Source organism: Sorex fumeus, unplaced genomic scaffold, assembly GCF_029834395.1.
Source record: "Sorex fumeus unplaced genomic scaffold, SorFum_2.1 ptg000045l, whole genome shotgun sequence".
NCBI classification, from domain to species: Eukaryota; Metazoa; Chordata; class Mammalia; order Eulipotyphla; family Soricidae; genus Sorex; species Sorex fumeus.
In genome coordinates, this window is record NW_026606102.1 from 14,959,691 (window position 1) to 14,980,312 (window position 20,622).

Sequence of the window (20,622 nt, forward strand, 5' to 3'; positions counted from 1 at the left end):
TTTTGGCAGAAATGCGTCTGGACCACAAAGTAGGTTACTGTTGCCAGGCCACCCCAGGGTGGAAAGGGTGTTGTCCCTCCGCCTGCTTCCCCCTGTCGGCTCGGTGGCTGTCATGCTCCAGAGGCCATTGGACAGCCAGGTTTGGGCCAACAGTGACGAGACATTTTGGGCCTCACGGGATGGAGGTGGATCCGATCCTGTCCTCCCCACCCCAACAAGACCCCCAGTCATCACCCACGAATAGCCTTCCTGGCTCCTGATCAAGCTGCTTAACGGCCATGATCCCAGAGACTCAGGAGAAAATCTCGGAACCCAGCAGGTTTTGGACAGAAATCCCTCCAGATTTAAGTGTTAAAATTTCAGAATTTCAAAATTGCGCAGCCACTACTGCAGCCATGCAACATCATATGTTATTCATAACCAGCAACAGAAAACAAATTGTCTACTGTTGCCTTTTCAGCAGATCTGAGTGTTGGAGTAAAATCTCAAATAATAGTGGTGGGTCTGGTGTCAAAATAACAAATGTGATCAAAGTAGAGAGAGAGTAATGTGGAAATCGTCTGCCCCAAAGGCTAGGGGGAGGGTTTGAGATAGGGGTATACTGGGGTTGTTGGTGGTGGAGAATGGGCACTGGTGAAGGAATGGGTGTTTCACTGTATGACCGAGACTTAGACCCGAAAGCTTTGTGACTGCTCTCATGGTGCTTCAATAAAGAAAATCATAAAAAATAAAAAAAAAAAGTAAGGTGGAGTTCATGCACAATTCAATCAGCTAATCAGTGGCGGAATAAATAGCAGTACTCCTACACAAAAAAAAATACAGTAGCTGACATTTGTGGGACTGGACAAAGAGTAGGGCACTAGCCTTGCAACTCAGCCATCCTGGGTTCAATCTCTGGCACCATGTATGGTTCCCTAAGCCCTCAGGAGTGACCCCTGAACATAGAGCCAGGAGTAAGCCCTGAGCACAGACAGATGTGGCCCAACAAACAGACCCAAAAAATCCAAGTAGACATTCTTCAGCATATGCCACTACCTGGGTGAAATAAACATCAAAGGTAATTCACCCCCATTCTTTCTCCGTTTAATCACTGAAAAATAAATCTCAGATGTCTTCCTAAAATATTTTAAGATATATCTCTAAGACAGCAACTATTTTTAATATTAACCCCATCAAAATCAACAATTTCTAAGTATCAAATGCCCAAGCAGTGTTAATATTTTTAGTACTCATATATGTACATTGTTTATGTATAACATATATATATGAATGTATATGTTACTTTCTAAGCAGACCTCAGAGAGTGCTTTGAGGTTTATAGCGAAAGTGAGCAGACTTTCCATTGACTCCCTGCTCCACAACCTCCTAACCCCCACCAAGGAGACATCTTTGTTCCAAAAGAACAGAAAACAACCTTCAAAAAGAGAGGATACCATCAACAAAACAGCCATAGAATAGGAAACCACCTATTCACAAAACTGAAAGGAATCCAGAACTGTTACAGTACAGTGAGAAGAGTCATATAACAAAAAAACTTGCAGAGAAGTCTGGGAATCTGGGCATACAAGGGCTTCTCAGATTATGTAAGGAGAGCCATGGAAAACCCCGGGAATGGAGTAACTTATGTAAAGAGAACTGTAGAAACAGAAGAAAAGGAGCCCAGGGCTGAGTCACTGCTATCCAGCAGAGGTATGCAGAAAGCCAAGACAATGTGGTAACTTAGAAGTCAAAAGAAGAATGAAGTTTTGTCAAAAGATGGGCTTATCAGGGGCTGGAGAGAGCACAGCGGGTAGGGCGTTTGCCTTGCATGCGGCTGACCCAGGTTTGATTCCCAGCATTCCCAGCATCTCATATGGTCCCCTGAGCCAGGAGTAATTCCTAAGTGCAGAGCCAGGAGTAACCCCTGTGCATTGCCGGGTGTAACCCCACCCCCCAAAAAAATAGATGGGTTTATCATCTATGTAAAATGCAGATGAGAGGCCAGTAAGACCCATCCCAAGAGAGGGACTGATGGGAGTTTGCTGTGATAAAGTAAAGCGATGCAGCAATGGATAAAGAAGCCAGGGTGAAAGGGGTAGTGGGTGAAATGGAATATGAAGACAGCTTTTTCAAGAAGTTATGCCATGAAGAAGAACAATAATTTTTTTTAAATGAAGATGGTAGTAATGAACACATTTTTTTATATTGATGGGAAATACTATCTTAGGTTTCATGACTTAGGAAAGATGTGCTATGTGTTTTTGATCAAAAGCAGAAAAAAAGTCCTTGAGAAGGCCACTGGGTTGGGATCAGTGCATATGCTGAGGATTTGCTCTTTCTCACAGAAGAGAAGGTGGAGACAGACTGGATTTATGGATTTAGCAGTGGAATAAAAATAAATTACACATCTAGTTTATACTTCATATAGAGCATAAAAACATTGAGAAGAGTACAACTAGGCTAGATGAGGAAGGCTTGAGAAGAGAGATTGACCTTTGAGTGCGAAGTTAAAACCTACTAGAGGATTAAAATTTTAATAGCTCTGTGAGATCTAATATCAGTCTTACAGTCAAACTGTAGTAGGCCAGTTCTGATTCATGGGATGGGGTTACTATTTATACATGAAGTCAGTATGAATCTGTTGTATTATTTTTGTAATATAAGCAGTCTGAATTTCAGAAGCAAGAAGAGTTCAATAGGTCTGATCTATGTTGCCACCTTTCCTTCCATTTCCACTTATTTGCTCATTCATTGATAGATGCAGCGAGCATTTATTTATTGCTTAGAATTGTGTTTTAAACTGGGTTGGGGGGGATGGGGAGGACTACATTAAACATACTGCTTATATTTCAATAGAAGACAAGCCTTGAATACATGAAAGAAGATAAAACAGCATCTGTTCTGCAACGAAAAGCATAAAGATCACTGTAACCTACAGTGGGCAATGCTGCCTCCAGGGGCAATCATGGTCTCAGAAACAGTGGGATGGGGTGATGGTAATTTTGTTTATTCACTTATAGATTCCCAAGTGGGCATGGAGTGATTTGTTTTAATCCAAAAAGAGCTTGATAAACCAAATAAATTTGGACACCTCATATAGAAATGATAGTGGTGATGGTGATAAAGAATATTAAATTGCTAAATTTATTTCATGTACCAGCCCCTTCCAATAACTGGTTCAAAACCACACAGTTTGTAAATGGCACTAGGATTCAAACTCATGCACTTTGACATTTATAGTCCACTCTCAAAAGCGATATGCAATGGGTTCAAGAATAAACAGAAGGGGATAGAGTAATAGCACAGCGGGTTGGGCGTTTGCCTTGCACGTCGTCGACCTGAGTTCAATTTCCAGCATCCCATACAGTCCATTGAGCACCGCCAGGGGTAATTGCTGAGTGCAAAGCCAGGAGTAACCCCTGTGTATTGCCAGGTGTGATCCAAAAAGCAAAAAAAAATTAAAAAATAAAAGAATAAACAGAATAAGGGAGTGATTATTGAGTTTTTTAATAAAGGTCACTTCTCATAACAACTCCTGCACTATGATCTCAGCGCTCCTGGGGAAGCTGATGTTTCTTTAGCACATTCTCTGTGATGTTTATTATCTAATTCAATCTTCTACGTAATGTTATCTCAGTCTTACAGTTGAAGAAATTGAGATGGTGAAATTAGAAACTGATCAGTTTGTTGACCATCTGTTGACCATTTCACTCATGTTGTTGGCCTGTAAATAGAGTTGGGAATAAGAAGACAGTCCCCAGTTCAGCTCCATATCAACCACTTCCCTCATACAAACACACAAACTCAGTTTTGTGCATCTATTATCCCACTGTGTTGCCTCTGGTCCTTTGTTGCTATCACGATATGTCTTTATCCCTTTCCTTTGAACTGATTTCTATTAATGATGGAGTCAAAATACAGTGGATATTGATGGGTGAAGGGGTCAAAAATTATAAGCTCTGAGTTACAAAATATGTAAGTGATGGGGAGGTAATGTGCAATATGGTGATTGCTGTTTGGTGTATTTTACTGCACATTTGAAAGTTGCTGAGTTGATCTCAAATATTCTATCAACCCAAAATTTTGTGGCTATGTAGGAGAACCTGGTAATTAACACTGTGACCATTTAACAACATACTGAATCACTGTGCTGAATATAATGTTATATTTAAATTATATTTCAAGTAGAGAAGAGGAAAAAAATAGAGGAAGCTTGAAGGCACACTGAGAAGTAAAAGAACTAAGTCTGAAAGGCTATTTACTGTATGAACCCAACTTAAAGACATTCTGGAAAAGACAAAACTACAGGGACTGCATAAAGTTCAGTAACTGCCAAGGGTTTGGGGAGAAGGAGGGTGGAATGTTTAGATGAAGCAGAAGAAACTTTTAGTGATTTAGCATCCATAGGATATATAATGGGCATGTATCTAACCCCAAAGCATGGTGTAACACAAGGAGAGAACTCTAAATGAGAGTATATATTTCTTTTCTAGGACTTAAGTTAACAACAATATGCTAGCCCATCAATTTTTTAATTTGTTTTTCCTTTTAGAGGTGCCAGGAATCAAACCCAGACACTCATACACACAAGGCAAGTGTTTATCCCTGAGCTACATAAACCCATCAATTCAAACATATGTACCACATGACTGCAAGATGTCAATAATGCAGAAAACTCTGTGTATGTGTGTGTGGGGGGAGAGGTGTATATAATTTTGGCTCAAATTTTCTGCCCTAAAAATGGTTTATTGATTTTTTAAGTGCATATGTCTGAGAGCTAGATTATGGTTACATAAGTGTAAAACCAAAGGTTACCATCTTTCAAAACAAATATTAATACTTTTTAAAAAAGGTATCAGACCTTGGGGCTGGAGCAACAGCACAGTGGGTAGGGTATTTGCCTTGCACGCGGCCGACCCAGGTTCAATTTCCAGCATCCATATGGTCCCCCAAGCACCACCAGGTGTAATTCCTGAGTGCATGAACCAGGAGTACCTCCTGTGCATCACCGGGTGTGACCCAAAAAGCAAAAAAAAAAAAAAAAAAGCAAAAAAAAAAAAAGAAGGTATCAGGCCTTTTATCTCAAAAAGTGTATTTTATTCTAAATTTTATTCTTTTTTTTTGCTTTTTTGGGGGGGGTCACACCTGGCGATGCACAAGAGGTACTCCTGGTTCATGCACTCAGGAATTGCTCCTGACGGTGCTTGGGGGACCATATAGGATGCTGGGAATCGAACCTAGGTTGGCTGCACACAAGGCAAACGCCCTACCCACTGTGCTATTGTTCCAGCCCCTTATTCTAAATTTTAAATTTGAACAAACTATTTTTAGTATTTTAATTCTTCAAGGTATCATTTGTTACAAATATGATAAGACACAAATATCAAAATATTGTATGTCTTTATAGATATGTCTTTATAGCATACTGATAGTACTTGCCTTGCAATTACCCGACCTAGGTTCAATCCCTGGCACCACTTATGGCCAGAAGGTCTCCCTGAGTACAAAGGAGTAAGCCCTGAGCATTATTGGATATGATCCAAACTCACCCCCCCCAAAAAGGGGGGGGCAGATTTAGAAACTGTAGGTTGCTATTTTATTTATACACTTAACATAAATTTTGTCAATATAAACAAAATACATATAACCTTAAAACAATATGCTTACTTTTATAAATGCTCAAGATTTAAATATCTATAATCCCAGTATCTGAAAGGAGAACCATTCTATGATTATATTAAAAAAATAATATATATTATTTCTCAATGTTACTGTGACACACATATGGTCAAACTTTTTAAAATCTGTAAGTGATGGAAACCAAGAGACACAGACTTTATCAACAAAACTTAGAAAGATGTCTTTCAAGAGGGCAGGCTGGAGAGGCTGGGGTGGGTCTGGGAGGGAACCTGAGAACACTGGTGGAGGAAGTGGACGTTTGTGGGGATTGGTGCTGCAATATAGTATGTCGAAAACTCAACTGTGAAGAACTTTATAAATTACAATGCTTCAAAAAAGTTTTAATTAAAAAAAAAACTAAGTGATGAAGATCATGTGTCTAGAGGGATTTTGAGGAAATTAGTATTAGAAAATGAATCAAATTCTCAGTGCAGCCCATTTAACTGACACACTGATAAATCATTCTGAGCTGATTTTCAGGAAACACACTTTCTGCCTGAGGACCTTTTAAACATTTAAAAATGTTTAAAGGCATACTCTTCCATAAAGTGTCCTCAGATAACCAGAAAGTTTTGGAGTAATTTTACAGAGATAAAATTACCAGCTCTAACTAGCAGACTCTTTCAGTTTACTTTTCTACTTATTTGTTTGGGGGCCACACCTGGCAGTGCTCAGGGGCTACTCCTGTCTCAGTGCTCCAGAAATTTTTCTCCTGGCTCTGGAGCCATGCTCAGGGAAGCCCACGATGGCTGGAATAAAACCTAAGCTGAGCACACACAAAGTTTTGCCAGGTGGGTCAGAGAGATAGTACAGCAGGTAAGGAGCTAGCCTTGCACACAGCTGGCCAGGTTTGATCTGTGGTACCATATGTGGCCCTCAGTCTCACCAGGACTGATCCCTGAGCACAGAGCCTGAGTGGGTGTGGCCCCAAACCTTCACACATCCCCACACCCTCACTCCCCTCCCCTTTCAAGAACAAGTTTTGCCTGCTGAACCCTCTCGTTTGTTTTGTTTCATTGGGCCACAGTCGGTGGTGTCCAGGAGTGACAGCTGGGACCATAGCTCAGGCAGGGCTTACTTGGTCAGCTGCAAGGAAGAGCCTTACCCTTCTGTGTGCTCTCCAGCCCTGCTTTTGTGTTGCTGTCAGCATCAAGGTTTCACACACTAGCTTTCAGAAACTCATGCACTCAAGAGAGATGGTTCATGCACACTCCCTTTCTGAGATAGAAGAATAAGCTCATCAGATCCATCCCAAGCGCATTTCTAATTGTTTCTCCCAGACCTCTCTCCTCTGTCCTATCTATTCAAACCAGTAACGCAGACAAATTCATCTGTTTGGGGCTAGAGCGATAGCACAGCGGGGAGGGTGTTTGCCTTGCATGTGGCCGACCCAGATTCAATTCCCAGCATCCCATATGGTCCCCCAAGCACCACCAGAAGTAATTCCTGAGTGAAGAGCCAGGAGTAACCCCTGTGCATTGTTGGGTACATCCCAAAAAGAAAAAAAAAGTCATACTTTTTAAGTCAATTTAAGTAGAACAAATGAGTAGAGTGATATAATTACTGTCACAAAATCTCTCCTCATTCAAGGAACTGAAGTCCATAATGTCCTTTTACTTTATAGTTCAAGAACTGATAGGTGAAGTAAAACCTGAAAGCTTGCGAATTCTTCTAGGCTTCTCTGTCCACCAACTGAAACCACATCACTTAATATTACTGTTTGACTTAAAAGTTCAAATACTCCACAGGCTAAAGAGAAGGTCAAAGAGCTGGAACATACGATTTGCATGCTGGATCCTCTAAGCTGAGGTCTCAGTATTAGTTAAAAAATTTTACCTTTAAGGGCCAGAGCAATAGTATGGGGCAGGCACTTGTCTTACACATAACTGTCCTGGGTTCAACCCTGACACCCCATATGTTCTCTGAGCCTGCAAGGAATGATTTCTGAATGCAGAGCCAGGAATAAGTCTTGAGGACTGGCAGATGTGACCCAAAAACCAAACAAACAAAAACAACAAAAATCAAAAAGTTATTCCTTTAAAGGCTATTTTAACATCTGTTTCTATCAAATAGTAGATAAAACAGATTAACCAACTGGAACCTAGTAAATAATAAGCAACTATATCAATGACATTAATAATTAATAAATCTACAAAGTCTTACAAATAACAAAGTAAAAATAAGCAGCTTTTATAAAAAGAAATTATCCATTTTCAACAAACCCCTCTTAAACTTAAAAAATTTTTAGTGTTTTTTAAAAATCACATCACTTGTATCACTTATATCACTTGTCAACCTGTTGCTCATTGATTTGCTCAAGTGGGAGCCAATAACGTCTCCATTCATCCCTGCCGTGTGCTAGTGTAGCCCAATGGTGTCTGCTCGCTCCAGGAACAAGAAGAGCATCAAACCGTTCGTTCAGGGTCTTGACGAAGAAGTCTGACCATCTCATAGGTGGGTGGTCATGCGTTCTTTTGACATCCCGTGAAATCCAATCAGTAATGGCTCTACTCCAGCGGTCATCTCCAAATCGCATTATGTGTCCAGCCCATCTGATTTTTGACGCCTTGACAAATGAGGCAGTGTCCCTGATCCTCAATCGTCAATGGAGGTTGGAATCCTGATTCCTTCTCTCACTTGAGTGAAGCATAATACTCCAAGCATAGCTCTTTTGATTCCTCTTTGGGAGACCTGAATCGCATTCTCATCCTGTTTTCGTAGGGCCCAGGTCTCTGAGGCGTATGTTGGTGCAGGAAGAACAGTGGAGTCAAAAAGATGTGCTCAGAGCTGGAGGTTCTTCGTCCTCTTAAAAATTTCATCAACACTCTTGAAGGTGTTCCATACCACTCTCTTCCTCCTGCATAGCTCAGGTGCCAGGTCATTCATCATGTTGAGTTCTCGACCTAGGTACACATAACTGCTACATTCAGAGATGTTTGTTCTGTTGAAAGCAAATGGAACATCAGGGACTAGTTCATTTCTCATGAACATTGTCAGTGAGATGCAACTGCAGTCCGATCTTTCCACACTCACAGTCGAAGTAAGCTGGCATTCATGCAGCTTGGCTAATGTTTGGTGTTATTAGAATGATGTCATCAGCAAAGTGGAGGTGGTGTAGTTGCCGACCATCTATCTTCACTCCCTTTCCTTCCCATTCCAATCATCGCATGACGTTCTCGAGGGTGGTGCTGAAGAGTTTTGGTGAAATGATATTGCCCTGCCGAACCCCTCTCTTTACGTTGATGATCAATTCCTTGTAGAATGGTGAGATCCTGGTGGTGAATCCCTAACACAGCTCACGGAGGATCCTGATGTACTGAGCTTGAACGCCCTGTTTGGCTAGGGCTTCGATGACTGCTTCAGTCTCAACAGAATCAAAGGCCTTCTTTAAATGGATGAACATTAGACAGAGCAGCACCTTGAACTCTCGCAAAACCTCAAAGAGCTTGGTCACCATGTGGATATAATTGATTGTGCTGAATCCTTTTCAGAACCTGGCTTGCTTGCATGGTTGTCCTTCATCTAGTGTTCTGCCAATCCTATTCAGGATGACTCAAGTGAATAACTTGTAGATGATGTACAACAGACAGATCGGGCAATAATTGCTGATGTCATAGATGTCTCCCTTCTTATACAACAGAAGAGTCCTGCAGGTTTTCCATTGGGATGGAACCTTGCATTCAGACAGGTAGTGTGTGAAGAGCCAAGCCAGTGTATTGACGAGTACTGGCGGCAGATTCTTCAGGTGTTCGGGTCTGACCTTGTCTGGACCAGGTGCTGTATGCTTCTTTACCGACGAAATGGCGTGTTGGATTTCAGAAGGGAGAATGCTGGGAATGACATATCCATCCTGTGGAATTTGGTATGTGGGCAGGTGGATGTGGCTATTGAAGAGATTAGAGCAGAAGTCATGGATAACCTTTTCCATTGCCCTTCTGGAGGATATGATAGATCCATCAGGACATCATCTTGGTTTTGTAGTTGGCAAAGGACAGGCAGGTATTGTGAATACTTTCTCAGCTTCTGTCGCATCCGCCAACACTCCTGCTCTTCTCTTTGAGGTCTCCCTATATTGTTTCTCTGCACAGCTTTGTGAGCTCGGATGTTAGCTTGTGATTGCCTGAGGCTCGTGCCAAACCACATTGGCGAATGAGCTCAAGAGTTTCTGAAGACAGGCGTCTTTTTGTGGTTTTCTTTTTCTCAGCATTCCTCACACAATCATGGAGGTCTTGAACCAGTTCATCATATTCCTTGTCGGTGTTGTCAATGACGGCATCTTCCCATATTGCCGCAATAGTGCCAAAGAGCTCCCAGTTGGTGGTCGTTCTGGGAGTTCTCTTCTTAAACTTTGCAGCCCTTTATTCCCTGCTCTGTAAAGTAGAATTTTACACAAAGGAGACAGTGGTCTGATCTGGTTTGGAATTTTGGGACAACAGTGACATAGGTAAGGCAAAACTGTCGACTGAATATGATGTGGTCAATTTCGTTGTGGAACTGTCCACTGGGACACTCCCATGTCCAATGTTTAGATTCGGCCTTCTGGAACTGAGAGTTACCATGGATGGTCTTGGTCGACATGATGATTTAGACAAACTCTCACCCTGTTCGTTCCATTCTAGGCCATGGGTTCCGATGTGGAGTTCTTCGGGCAACCTTCTTGGTCCAACTTGGCATTAAAATGACCCTGTAGAAGGTGTGGTCTTTACAAAACTTCTCTAGCTCCGTGTAGAACTTCTCAATTTCTTCTTCGTTGTAGTTGGATGTTGGTGTGTAGTTGATGAAGATAGAAACTACCAGCAATGAGCCACATCTATTCAAGCGTAAGCATCCGATTCGGGTTGTTAGGCATTCAAATGAATCAATGTTCATGGCCAAGTTCGTGTTGACGAGGACACTGACACCACCGATGCCTCTACTGTTGCATGTTCTGAGGAACAGTTATTCTCCAGTGTTGAAAATGGTGTGATATGATCAATGCCTTCTTGTCTCAGTCAATCCAATGATGTTATACTTCTGCACTTGCACCATCAGGTCTTCGATGGATGCTTCTGATGCCAGCATACGTGCTTAAAAGTGCAGTCATTTTATTTTTTTTTTAATTTTCTTTATTAGTGAAACACCATGAGGTACAGTTGTAGACTTACAAATTTTTGTGCTTGGGTTTCTGTTGTACAATGATCGAATACCCATCCCTCTAACCAGTGCCCATTTTCCACCACCACTGATCCCAGTACCCCAGTGCAGTCATTTTAGTCCTTCTTCGTTTTTTGTTTGTTTGTTTTTGCTTTTTGGGTCACACCCAGCGATGCTCAGGGGTTACTCCTGGCTCTGCATTCAGGAATTACTCCCGATGATGCTTGGGGGACCAAATGGGATGCCGGGGATTGAACCCAAGTCAGCCATGTGTAAGGCAAATGCCCTACCCGCTATGCTACCGCTCCGGCCCTCCTTCTTCGTTTTGGCAGCCTAGTTTGGCCCTGAGATTTTAGCAGCCACTCTTTGCTTGTCCTTCTCAACGCTGCCGTATTAGGGGTTCTTCCAGGGTCAGGGGAATGAGGTCCATTTTTGTTACTGTTTTTGACATACTGAATATGCCATGGGTAGCTTGCTAGGTTCTGCTGTGCAGGTGGCATGTTGTAACGATCTGCACGCTAACATGCCACACACCTTATGCATGGATGTGCTGCTCACGTACAGAAAGTATTGGCCAGATAGACAGAGTCAATGCAAGGAGGCCAGCCCTGCACCTGCCTGCATCTCTGGGCAGCACCTGTTGGTTCGCTCTTCACCGGTTGGCACTGTTGCCACCCCCTTGCCATGATGAGGCATGATGTGACAAATTACATCGAAATGTCAAAATATCCATGACAAATGAAGCTTCATAGAGGATGGATAACCATGATCCATTACAAAATTTTATATAGGAAAGCAATATGACTATATAGAAGTGGCAGTAACTTGAGTTTACAGGACATCTTTCTGACGAAAGTGATTTGTTTTATTTCTATTTTTTAAAATTTATTTCCGATCAGACAAGAGACTGACTAAAGTTCTAGAGTTAATAATAACAAAGCTGAGGGGGCTGGAATGATAGTACAGCAGGTAGGCCATTTGCCTTACACACTGCTGATCTGGGTTCGATTCTCAGCATTACATATGGTCCCCTGAACACTTCTAGGAGTTATTCCTGAGTGCAAACCCTTGAGCATCACCAGGTGTGGCCCCAAAACAAACAAACAAAAAGAATAAAATAATAATAATAACAAAGCTGAAATTTGACATTACGTCTGATAATAAACCCTCCATTTTCTTTGGGCTTTTTGTTTTCTATTTGTCTTTTGGTCATACCTGGCTATGCTCAGGGATCATGCCTGGTGGGACTCAGGGGATTATATGGGATGCCAGGGATTAAACCAGGTTACCCATGTGCAAGGCAAGTACCCTACTCCTGTCCCACATTACATTATTTTTGAAAATGCAAAAGCTGCTTGGATCAGGAATATTGTATTGGTGCTAGGACACATGACCAGCACACACAAGTCCCTAAGTTCAACCCCCAGCACCCCCTGGTGTGGCCTTGATGCTCCCCTTCCAATATTGCTTGGTATGACCCATGTATTTAAAATAAAATCATGGGCCAAAGAGATAGTACAGTGGGCAAGGCATTAGCCTTGCATATGGCCAACCTGGGTTCAATCCCCAGCACTTTGTACAGTCGCCCAAGCAACCCTCGGGAGTGATCCCTGAGCACAGATCAAAGAGTAAGGACGGAGTACCACTGTGTATGTCCCAAAAACAAACAAAACAAACCACCTTTCTTGTTTACAGCTTTTGTTACAAAAACCAAACTAGTAAGTTACTTGATGCGTTACTAACAAAATTAAAAAGGAATATGGAGATTCCTTACTTACTCTATTCCTTACTCTCCCATGGAAGTTAAGAATTATCAACTATTTGTGTAATTTTATCATCTAAGATCTTTGTGTGGGAAAGCAAGGAGCACAGAGAACAGGGTTTCCAAGCTCAAACAGCTCAGCTACCAGGATCTCTTAGTAGGTGTAGGACATCAGGGATTTGAACTCATGACAGTAAGCTTGCAAGGTTGTAAGGTAGGCACACTAAGCCACTGTGCTATTCCTTTGGACCCAAGCTTTAAAGACTTAACTCTATTTTGTACCAAGGTTGTATGAGGGGTAAAGGAAAATACATGTTTCTGTATACTTAAAATGTCTAATTACAATGCCAAAGAAATTGACTGAATATACAGTAAAATCATCAAACTCTCAAAAATTAAAAAAACATAAAGCCAATGACAAATAATCCTGTGAAAAAAAGAGTAACTTCCTTATTTCAAACTATTTTATTAACCAAATATCTTTCAATAGAGAAGCCACAAAGTTAGCACTTCCTCAATTTTCAACTCCTTAAAAGAACTGGTTCAGCTTAAATCTCACAACAAAACAAACATAAACACTACGAATCAGCAAGGCAGTTTTATATTTACAAATTTTCTATATTGGGTTTTTAAAAGCAACTTATCATGTCATTTCAAGCAGAAATACGTTTGCTTTCTGGTTCTGACTGGGTTCTAACTGAAGAGCATTACGGAATGGGCAAGCCAGACCTCTGAGCCTGATGTGTAACAACTTACCTTCCCACATGCTCTGCAATGATGCCTCCTTTTCGTGAATGTAAACCTGGCTTCACATTTCATGCAATTTGGAGCCTGAGAATCCGGCACCCATACAGGAGCCACCTCACCCAGAGTGGTGAACGGCTTTCTGGCAGAAATTCCAAACTGACCAGCTCTAAGATCGTTATCTGGGCTATCTGGAGGTAATGCAAGGCACGGTCTACTGGATATCCCAGCCTCATAACTTTCTAAATGTTCCCCATTTGTATCAGCAATAGAGACGTTTCCCAAAGAGGCATTGCATACATTGGTTGCTGAGTTTTCCCCTAATTTTGCTTTTCCAAGAACGTCATTCTTGTTTTTAATGTTATTTCCACTGTTTGCAGGAAGATCATTTTGTAAATGGTCTGACAATGGCTTTGGAATTTGAAGTTTAAGATTAGAAGGTTGCTTGGGTCTTGCTCCACCGAAAGGAACGCTGATAGATTGCAAGTTTGCAACTATCTTGGGGGAAGATTGCCCAAGCACTGATGGAACTTGACTACAGAAATTGTGTAAATAATTCTTTTTCAAGTCACCAGTACTGTTTAAAAGTAATCCACTCCCTTCTGTGGCTTCATTTCCTCTCTGTTCATAAATATTCGAGTAGCATTCTGACTTGCTCTCTTCTATTTCTTTTTCTTCCGTTACTGAATCTTCTTTGGAGGGTAAAGTCTTTGGAACAAAACAAACAACTGGGCTCTGCATTCCATAGGAATCACAACAATTAGATAAGGAATCAGCTGCTGGTGTGTCCATAACGGTGGAGAAATCACAGCCTTCACTTTCATCCGTGCAAGTTCCTTTTAAATCTAGACCTGCTTCTGCCATCCTATCACACCCTCCACTACCATTACAACTGACCTCAAGCTGACTCAAGTTTGGAAACTTCTCGTTTTCTTTATTTACTTGGCTGTCATTCACCTCCTTTAGTTGAGTCAATTTCCAATTTGTCATCTCCTGAGATTCAGAGAAATGTTTTGTCACATTAGGAAGTTTTGTAATGCCAAGATTTTCTTCATGTTCAGAACCGTCATGTTCATTAGTTCTAAGTTCTCCAGGCACAAGGCTATCTGAAAACTGCTCACACTCGTCTTCCTTTGCAGATGCACTGGACAGGTCTGATTTGAGAAGCAAGGGTGGATCAGACTGAACGGTCTCTTCAGTTCTCCTCTCCTCTGCTGGCTCTTTCTTCATCAAAATCTCCTCATTCGAGTGGCAAAAGGAGTTTGGACCTTTTAGATCCCTTCGAGAAGAGTTGGTGTTGCCGGTGAGAACCTCCTCTGGCATGGAGCTCTCTTGCTCTTTAACAACAGGCCCTTCATCTGCTCCCTGGGATGAGAGTGCCGAATCCACTGTCAAACTCGTAACCGCAGACGTGGAGTGGTCTTTATCTGTATTTTCATCATCCTTTGACTGTGCAAGGGAACAACCACTGGCTAGAATATCAGATGCAGCAGAACATAGATGTTTAACTGAATCCCCCTCTGTATTTGGTCTATTTAAAGGGTCCACTTGTTTTTCTGAATTCATGTCTTTCTCAGTGGACCCATTTATACTAAAATTAAATTGATCAGTTTGTCTATTTTCATTGTCCAGTGAGCAGCTAAAAGCATCCATAAGGGATTGACCATTATAATTATTACAACCCTGCAAATCGCTTTGTAGTGTCCTTTTATCACAGTTATGCATAACGGCTACAACAAGAACATTCTTATCATCTGGCAAACAAGCTAGGTTTCCACATTTTTTCTCTCCCACTTCAGCAACACTGCATTGATCATCTCGATTACAGTTCCTCTTGAGTAACTGGTCTTCTGGAACAGCACTTTCATCAATCCACATTGTGGTGACCTCTGTATTCAAACTACGGTCTTGTCCATTAGCAGAATGACCCTCTCCCTTTGTGTCTAGAGGAGCTGACTGAGCTAGGGAGAAGACTTTTAGTTGAGGTTGTGACTCATTAGGGATTGCAGGTTCATTCACACTGGCCAACGAGGAGTTAAATGATAGTCGGTGAGATGGGGAATCTAGAATCTTATTCCACTTTGTATCCAATAAGATAGGAGAAACTGTTTCATCTGAAAAACAAACATGATAAATTTACTAGTAATACTAGGACTAAGTTAATAGTAGTAATACTAGAACTAAGTAATAGTAATACTAGGATTAAGTTAATCAGTTATATATGCATACTTATAGATAAAATACTCCTAGCATAGAGATGCAGATCAAAACCACAATGAGATATCATCTCACACCACAGAGACTGGCCCACATCCAAAACAACAAAAGCAATCAATGCTGGCATGGATGTGGCAAGAAAGGAACACTCCTTCACTGTTGGTGAGAATGCTGACTGGTTCAGCCCTTTTGGAAAACAGTATGGACAATTCTCAAAAAATTAGAAATTGAGCTTCCATTTGACCCAGCAATACCACTCCTGGGAATATATCCCAGAGAGGCAAAAAAGTATAGTCAAAGTGACATCTGCACTTGTTTGTTCATTGCAGCACTCTTTACAATAGCCAGAATCTGGAAAAAACCTGAGTGCCCAAGAACAGATGACTGGTTAAAGAAACTTTGGTACATCTACACAATGGAGTACTATGTAACTGTTAGAAAAGATGAAGTCATGAAATTTACACACAAGTGGTACTAAGCGAAATGAGTCAGAAAGAGAGGGATAGACATAAAAAGATTGCATTCAGGGGGCTGGAGCAATAGCAGAGTGGGTAGGGCGTCTGCCTTGCACGCGGCCGACCCGGGTTTGATTCCCAGCATCCCATATGGTCCCCCAAGCACTGCCAGGAGTGATTCCTGAGTGCAGAGCCAGGAGTAACCCCTGAGCATTGGCTGGGTGTGACCCAAAAAGCAAAAATAAAAAAAAAAGATTGCATTCGTCTGGGGGACATAAAGTAACAAAATAGATTAATACCCAAGAATAGCCGAGATCAATACCAGGAGGATTACTCCATGGCTTAGAGGCCAGCCGGGCATTCTAGAGGAAAGGGCAGCTCAGATAGAGAAGGGAGCACCAAATAAAGGGTGTTTGGAGGATCCTCCCAGGATGGGAGATGCATGTTGAAAGTAGACTATGGACCAAACATGATTGCCACTCAATGCCTCTTTTGCAGACCACAACACCCAAAAGGAGAGAGAAAACAAAAGGGAATGCCCTGCCACAGAGGCAGGGTGGGATGGGAGGGCATGGGGGTCGGACAGATACTGGGATCCATGGTGATGGAAAATGGGCACTGGTGGAGGGATGGGTATTTGATCATTGTATAATCGAAACCCAAGTACAAAAATTTTTAAGTCTACAACTGTACCTCATGGTGTTTCACTAATAAAAATTTAAAAAATTAAAAAATTCCTAGCATATCTGAAAATAGAATATTCCTAAAATAAAGTTTTCTAATTTTTAGCTAAGAACAAGAAAAAGATTTGATTATATCCTGTTTATACCATTATCAAATTACATCATTCCAAACAATAAGGATTCTTCCTAAAACGAGTAACATCATTTAAAAAAATGGCATACAGGCTGCACTAGAGTAAGCCCAGTAGTGGAGAAGGTACTGGGATTGGCCAGAGGTAACTAATGTCAGGTAGAAAAAAGTCAGAACAATGATGTGTGTGCTATACATGAGCAAATGAGTGAAAAGAAAAACATTTCTTTGGAAATTTTTTTGGAAACACAATGCCCTGTAATCGACATCATGGGATCTATTCATCAAAACTATACGCTTAAGATCTACATGTTTGGATGCATGAAAATTTTATCTCTAACATCTATTTTAGGGGCAGGAGCAATAATTTTATGGGTACTCTTGCCTTGCACAATGCCAACCCAAGAGGTAGGGGATTTGCCTTGTGTGCAACCAACTGGGGTTAAATCCCCAACAATCCAAATGGTCCCCCAATCCCTACCAGAAGTGATCCCTAAGCACACAGCCAACAAAACAAAAACAAAATGTTTTCATTACCTAAAAAGTAAATTAGAGCTTGCTATAGTAAGGAAAATTCTGTCCATAACTATGTCACATTACACTATACTTAGGTTCATATTTAATTTTAAAATTTCATTATTACCAGAGGATTAATGATAAGTACGATTGACAAAATGTTATTTTTTTTATTAGTGAAACACCATGAGGTACAGTTGTAGACTTACAAATTTTTGTGCTTGGGTTTCCGTTGTACAATGATCAAGTGCCCATCCCTCCACCAGTGCCCATTCTCTCCCCCCACTAATCCCAGTATCCCTCCCATCCCCTTCATCCCCCACATCCCACCCTGCCTCTGTGGCAGGGCATTCCCTTTTGTTCTCTCTCTCCTTTTGGGTGCTGTGGCCTGCAAAAGAGGCATCGAGTGGCAATCAGGTTTGGTCTAGAGTCTACTTTCAGCACGCTTCTCCCATCCTGGGGGGATCCTCCCAATACCTCCCATTTGGTGCTCCCTTCTACATCTAGGCTGCCTTTACCGCTAGAGTGTGAAGCTGGCCTCCAAGCCATGGAGTAAACCTCCTGGTCAAAATGTTACTTATTTACTTCAATTCTACCAATAAGCATACTTTCATATAAATTTTTTGTTTGCTGGGGGTGGTTGTGGTGTCTCCCAAGCTGTGTTCAGGAGGCCCGAGGTTACTCCCAGTGATCTTAGTCAGCCAAGCCTGGCAGCTCCAGTGACAATACAATGGGCAGGCCACTTAGGCTCAAGCTTAAGGAGAAAGAGCCATTCAGGGTCTGTTTATTTTTGAACAGATCCTAACCATGATGTCTATCTTTCCAGATACACTGCTGCAGTGTTAAGAGAACATTTAAAATGCACTTAATGATTTCCTGCTACAGTAAAACTTATAATGACAGTCCTGAAGTTGTGCAGGTGTACTTCTCCCTCAGTAGAAACTTTAAGCTTAAATGATCCTCTTTAGCATTTTGTTAATCTCTTAAAGCAATTACTAAACTATAACTAAAGGCTTATTTTTACCTGTCTTTCTCAACAACTGGTGTAGTAGGTACACAATAAACATATGTTACTATAGCACCTGCCATTATAAAAGCACTGAGCTTGAAGAACATAAAAATGACTTTAACCTCCAAGAACTACATAATCTCATTGACAGACTATGAAACAGATACAATATATGCAAGTCCATAACCAGTAGTACAGGACAGCATATGTATTTGAAAACAACTAGGCAGTAGTGGTAAAGAAATTCAGAAGAATAGGTTTTACAAACTGAGGAAGCAAGCATGAAATTCTATATGGAAGCAGGAAGGAATAGGCTTCTTTAAAGACAATTTTTCTGGGGCTGGAGCAATAGTACATTGGGTGGGCCACTTGCCTTGAATGTGGCCACTCTGCATCAGCATCCCATATGGTACCCTGAACCCCACCAGGAGGGACAGGGACTCTTGAGCGCAGATCCAGGAAAAAACCCTAAGCACTGCCACGTGTAGCCTAAAAACAATCTTAATAAAGACAATTTCCCCCTCCTCTTTCTAATTTTCTTTTGGGAGGAAGGGTCTCCCAAGCAGTGCTCAGGAGGCTCCTGGCTGCTCCTGGCAATTCGTGGCCAACCAGGCCGGTGAGCCAAGGCAAGGACACTAAGATGAGGCGCTGCTCTGGCTCTGCAGTGCTGGGGGTTATCTGGGCCACACTGGCCATGCTCAGGGGCCTCCAGGGCTACACCTACGATGTTTGGGGATTAGAAGGTGCCAAGGAGCTAAGTGGGGTCAGCCACATACAAAGTGATCTGACCCCCTCAACCCCGAATTTAGGGAAATTAGCTCTCTGGCCCTTCCAAGACAATTTTATGTAAAATTGGAAATGGGGCCATTATTAAGTATTGTTATTAGGAGACACATATCCCCAAACACAACATTCTGAGAGAGCAGTAAAATCACTTGGCAGGGGGTGGGGGCAGAGAGATTGTACAGCAGGAGAGGGCTTGCTCTGCATGCAGACCCAGGTTTGTTTCCTGGTACCCCAAATGGTCCCGTAAGCCCCGAGCACAAAGCTAGCAGTGAGCCCTGAGCACCAGTGGATGTGACTCAAAAACCAAAAAAGAAAAACACTTTGGATTAGAAGATAATTTACGTGGGACCAGAGAGATAGTAAGGTTGTCTTGCTTGCCTTGCATGTAGCCAACCTTAGTTTGACTCCCAGCACTGCTTGTGGTTCCCTGACCAGGAGTGATCCCTGAGCACAAAACAGGAGTAAGTCCTAAGTACCACCAGTGATGAGAACAATTATCATATTACAATAATAATAATAATTTTAAATGAAAATAATTATTTCATAATAATGATAATGATTACATTATTATTATTTCCAAGTGCTATTGAAAAACAACTGAAGTAACTAGAAATATAACCATTACTAAAATCATGGGATTTTAGACAGACTAACTTGTTATATGCAATTTTCTTTCAGAAATAGTGTATGCCAGGGAAGTAAGGTAAGGTGAAAGACAGAGATTTAATTAAGGCTAATTCATTCAAGTCATATTGAAAACGGAATTAAAGAAGATCTTCTCTAAATGAGTGACTCTCAAACAGCCATACTTATGGATGTTGAGCATGTGTAATTTGATTAACCATACTGGCAGTTATTTTTAAAAATGAAAATCTTTTATTTTTTAATTTTTTATTTATTTATTTTTTGCTTTTGGGGTCACACCCGGCGATGCACAGGGGTTACTCCTGGCTCTGCACTCAGGAATCACTCCTGGCGGTGCTCAGGGGACCATATGGGATGCTGGGAATCGAACCCGGGTCGGCCGCGTGCAAGGCAGACGCCCTACCCGTTGTGCCAGCCCCCCGAAAAAATGAAAATCTTTTAAAATTAAATTTAAAATGTATCTTTACATTACTCATGATACAATGTAACAAACAGCTATTTTTCTTAGTTTATTTTGTAATGTAATTACAAATTTTAATGTTTTTACAGAACATAAATTGGCCTGTAAAAAATTGGCTAGATGAGTAGCTAGAGATTCAAGCTATAGTACAGTATTTCCTAGAATCTAATCTTGCCACTAGCAAGGTAACTTTGGGGAAGTTTTTAATTGAGTCACACCCAGCTGTGTTCAGCAACCACTCCTGGCTCTGTGCTCAGGAGACACTTCTGGGGCCACTCAAAGGTGCCAGAGATCAAAACGGAGCAAATCATATGCAAGACAAGCACCTTAACCTCTGTACTATTTTCCAAGTCCTCATGGATTTTTCCCCCTCTAGAACTTTTACAAAATTAAATAAGGGGCTGGAGCAATAGCACAGCTGGTA

The 20,622-nt window shown here is 41.5% G+C and overlaps 1 protein-coding gene across 2 annotated transcripts in view; it reads right to left on the bottom strand.

Moving 5' to 3' along the window:
• ZFYVE9 (zinc finger FYVE-type containing 9) overlaps positions 1–20,622 on the bottom strand; it is a 153,357-nt gene that overhangs the window by 85,985 nt on the left and 46,750 nt on the right. For both annotated transcript variants that reach the window (XM_056122309.1, XM_056122308.1), the window contains exon 4: positions 13,310–15,411. In XM_056122309.1, the coding sequence (XP_055978284.1) occupies positions 13,310–15,411 (2,102 nt within the window). The remainder of the gene's footprint in view (positions 1–13,309; positions 15,412–20,622) is intronic.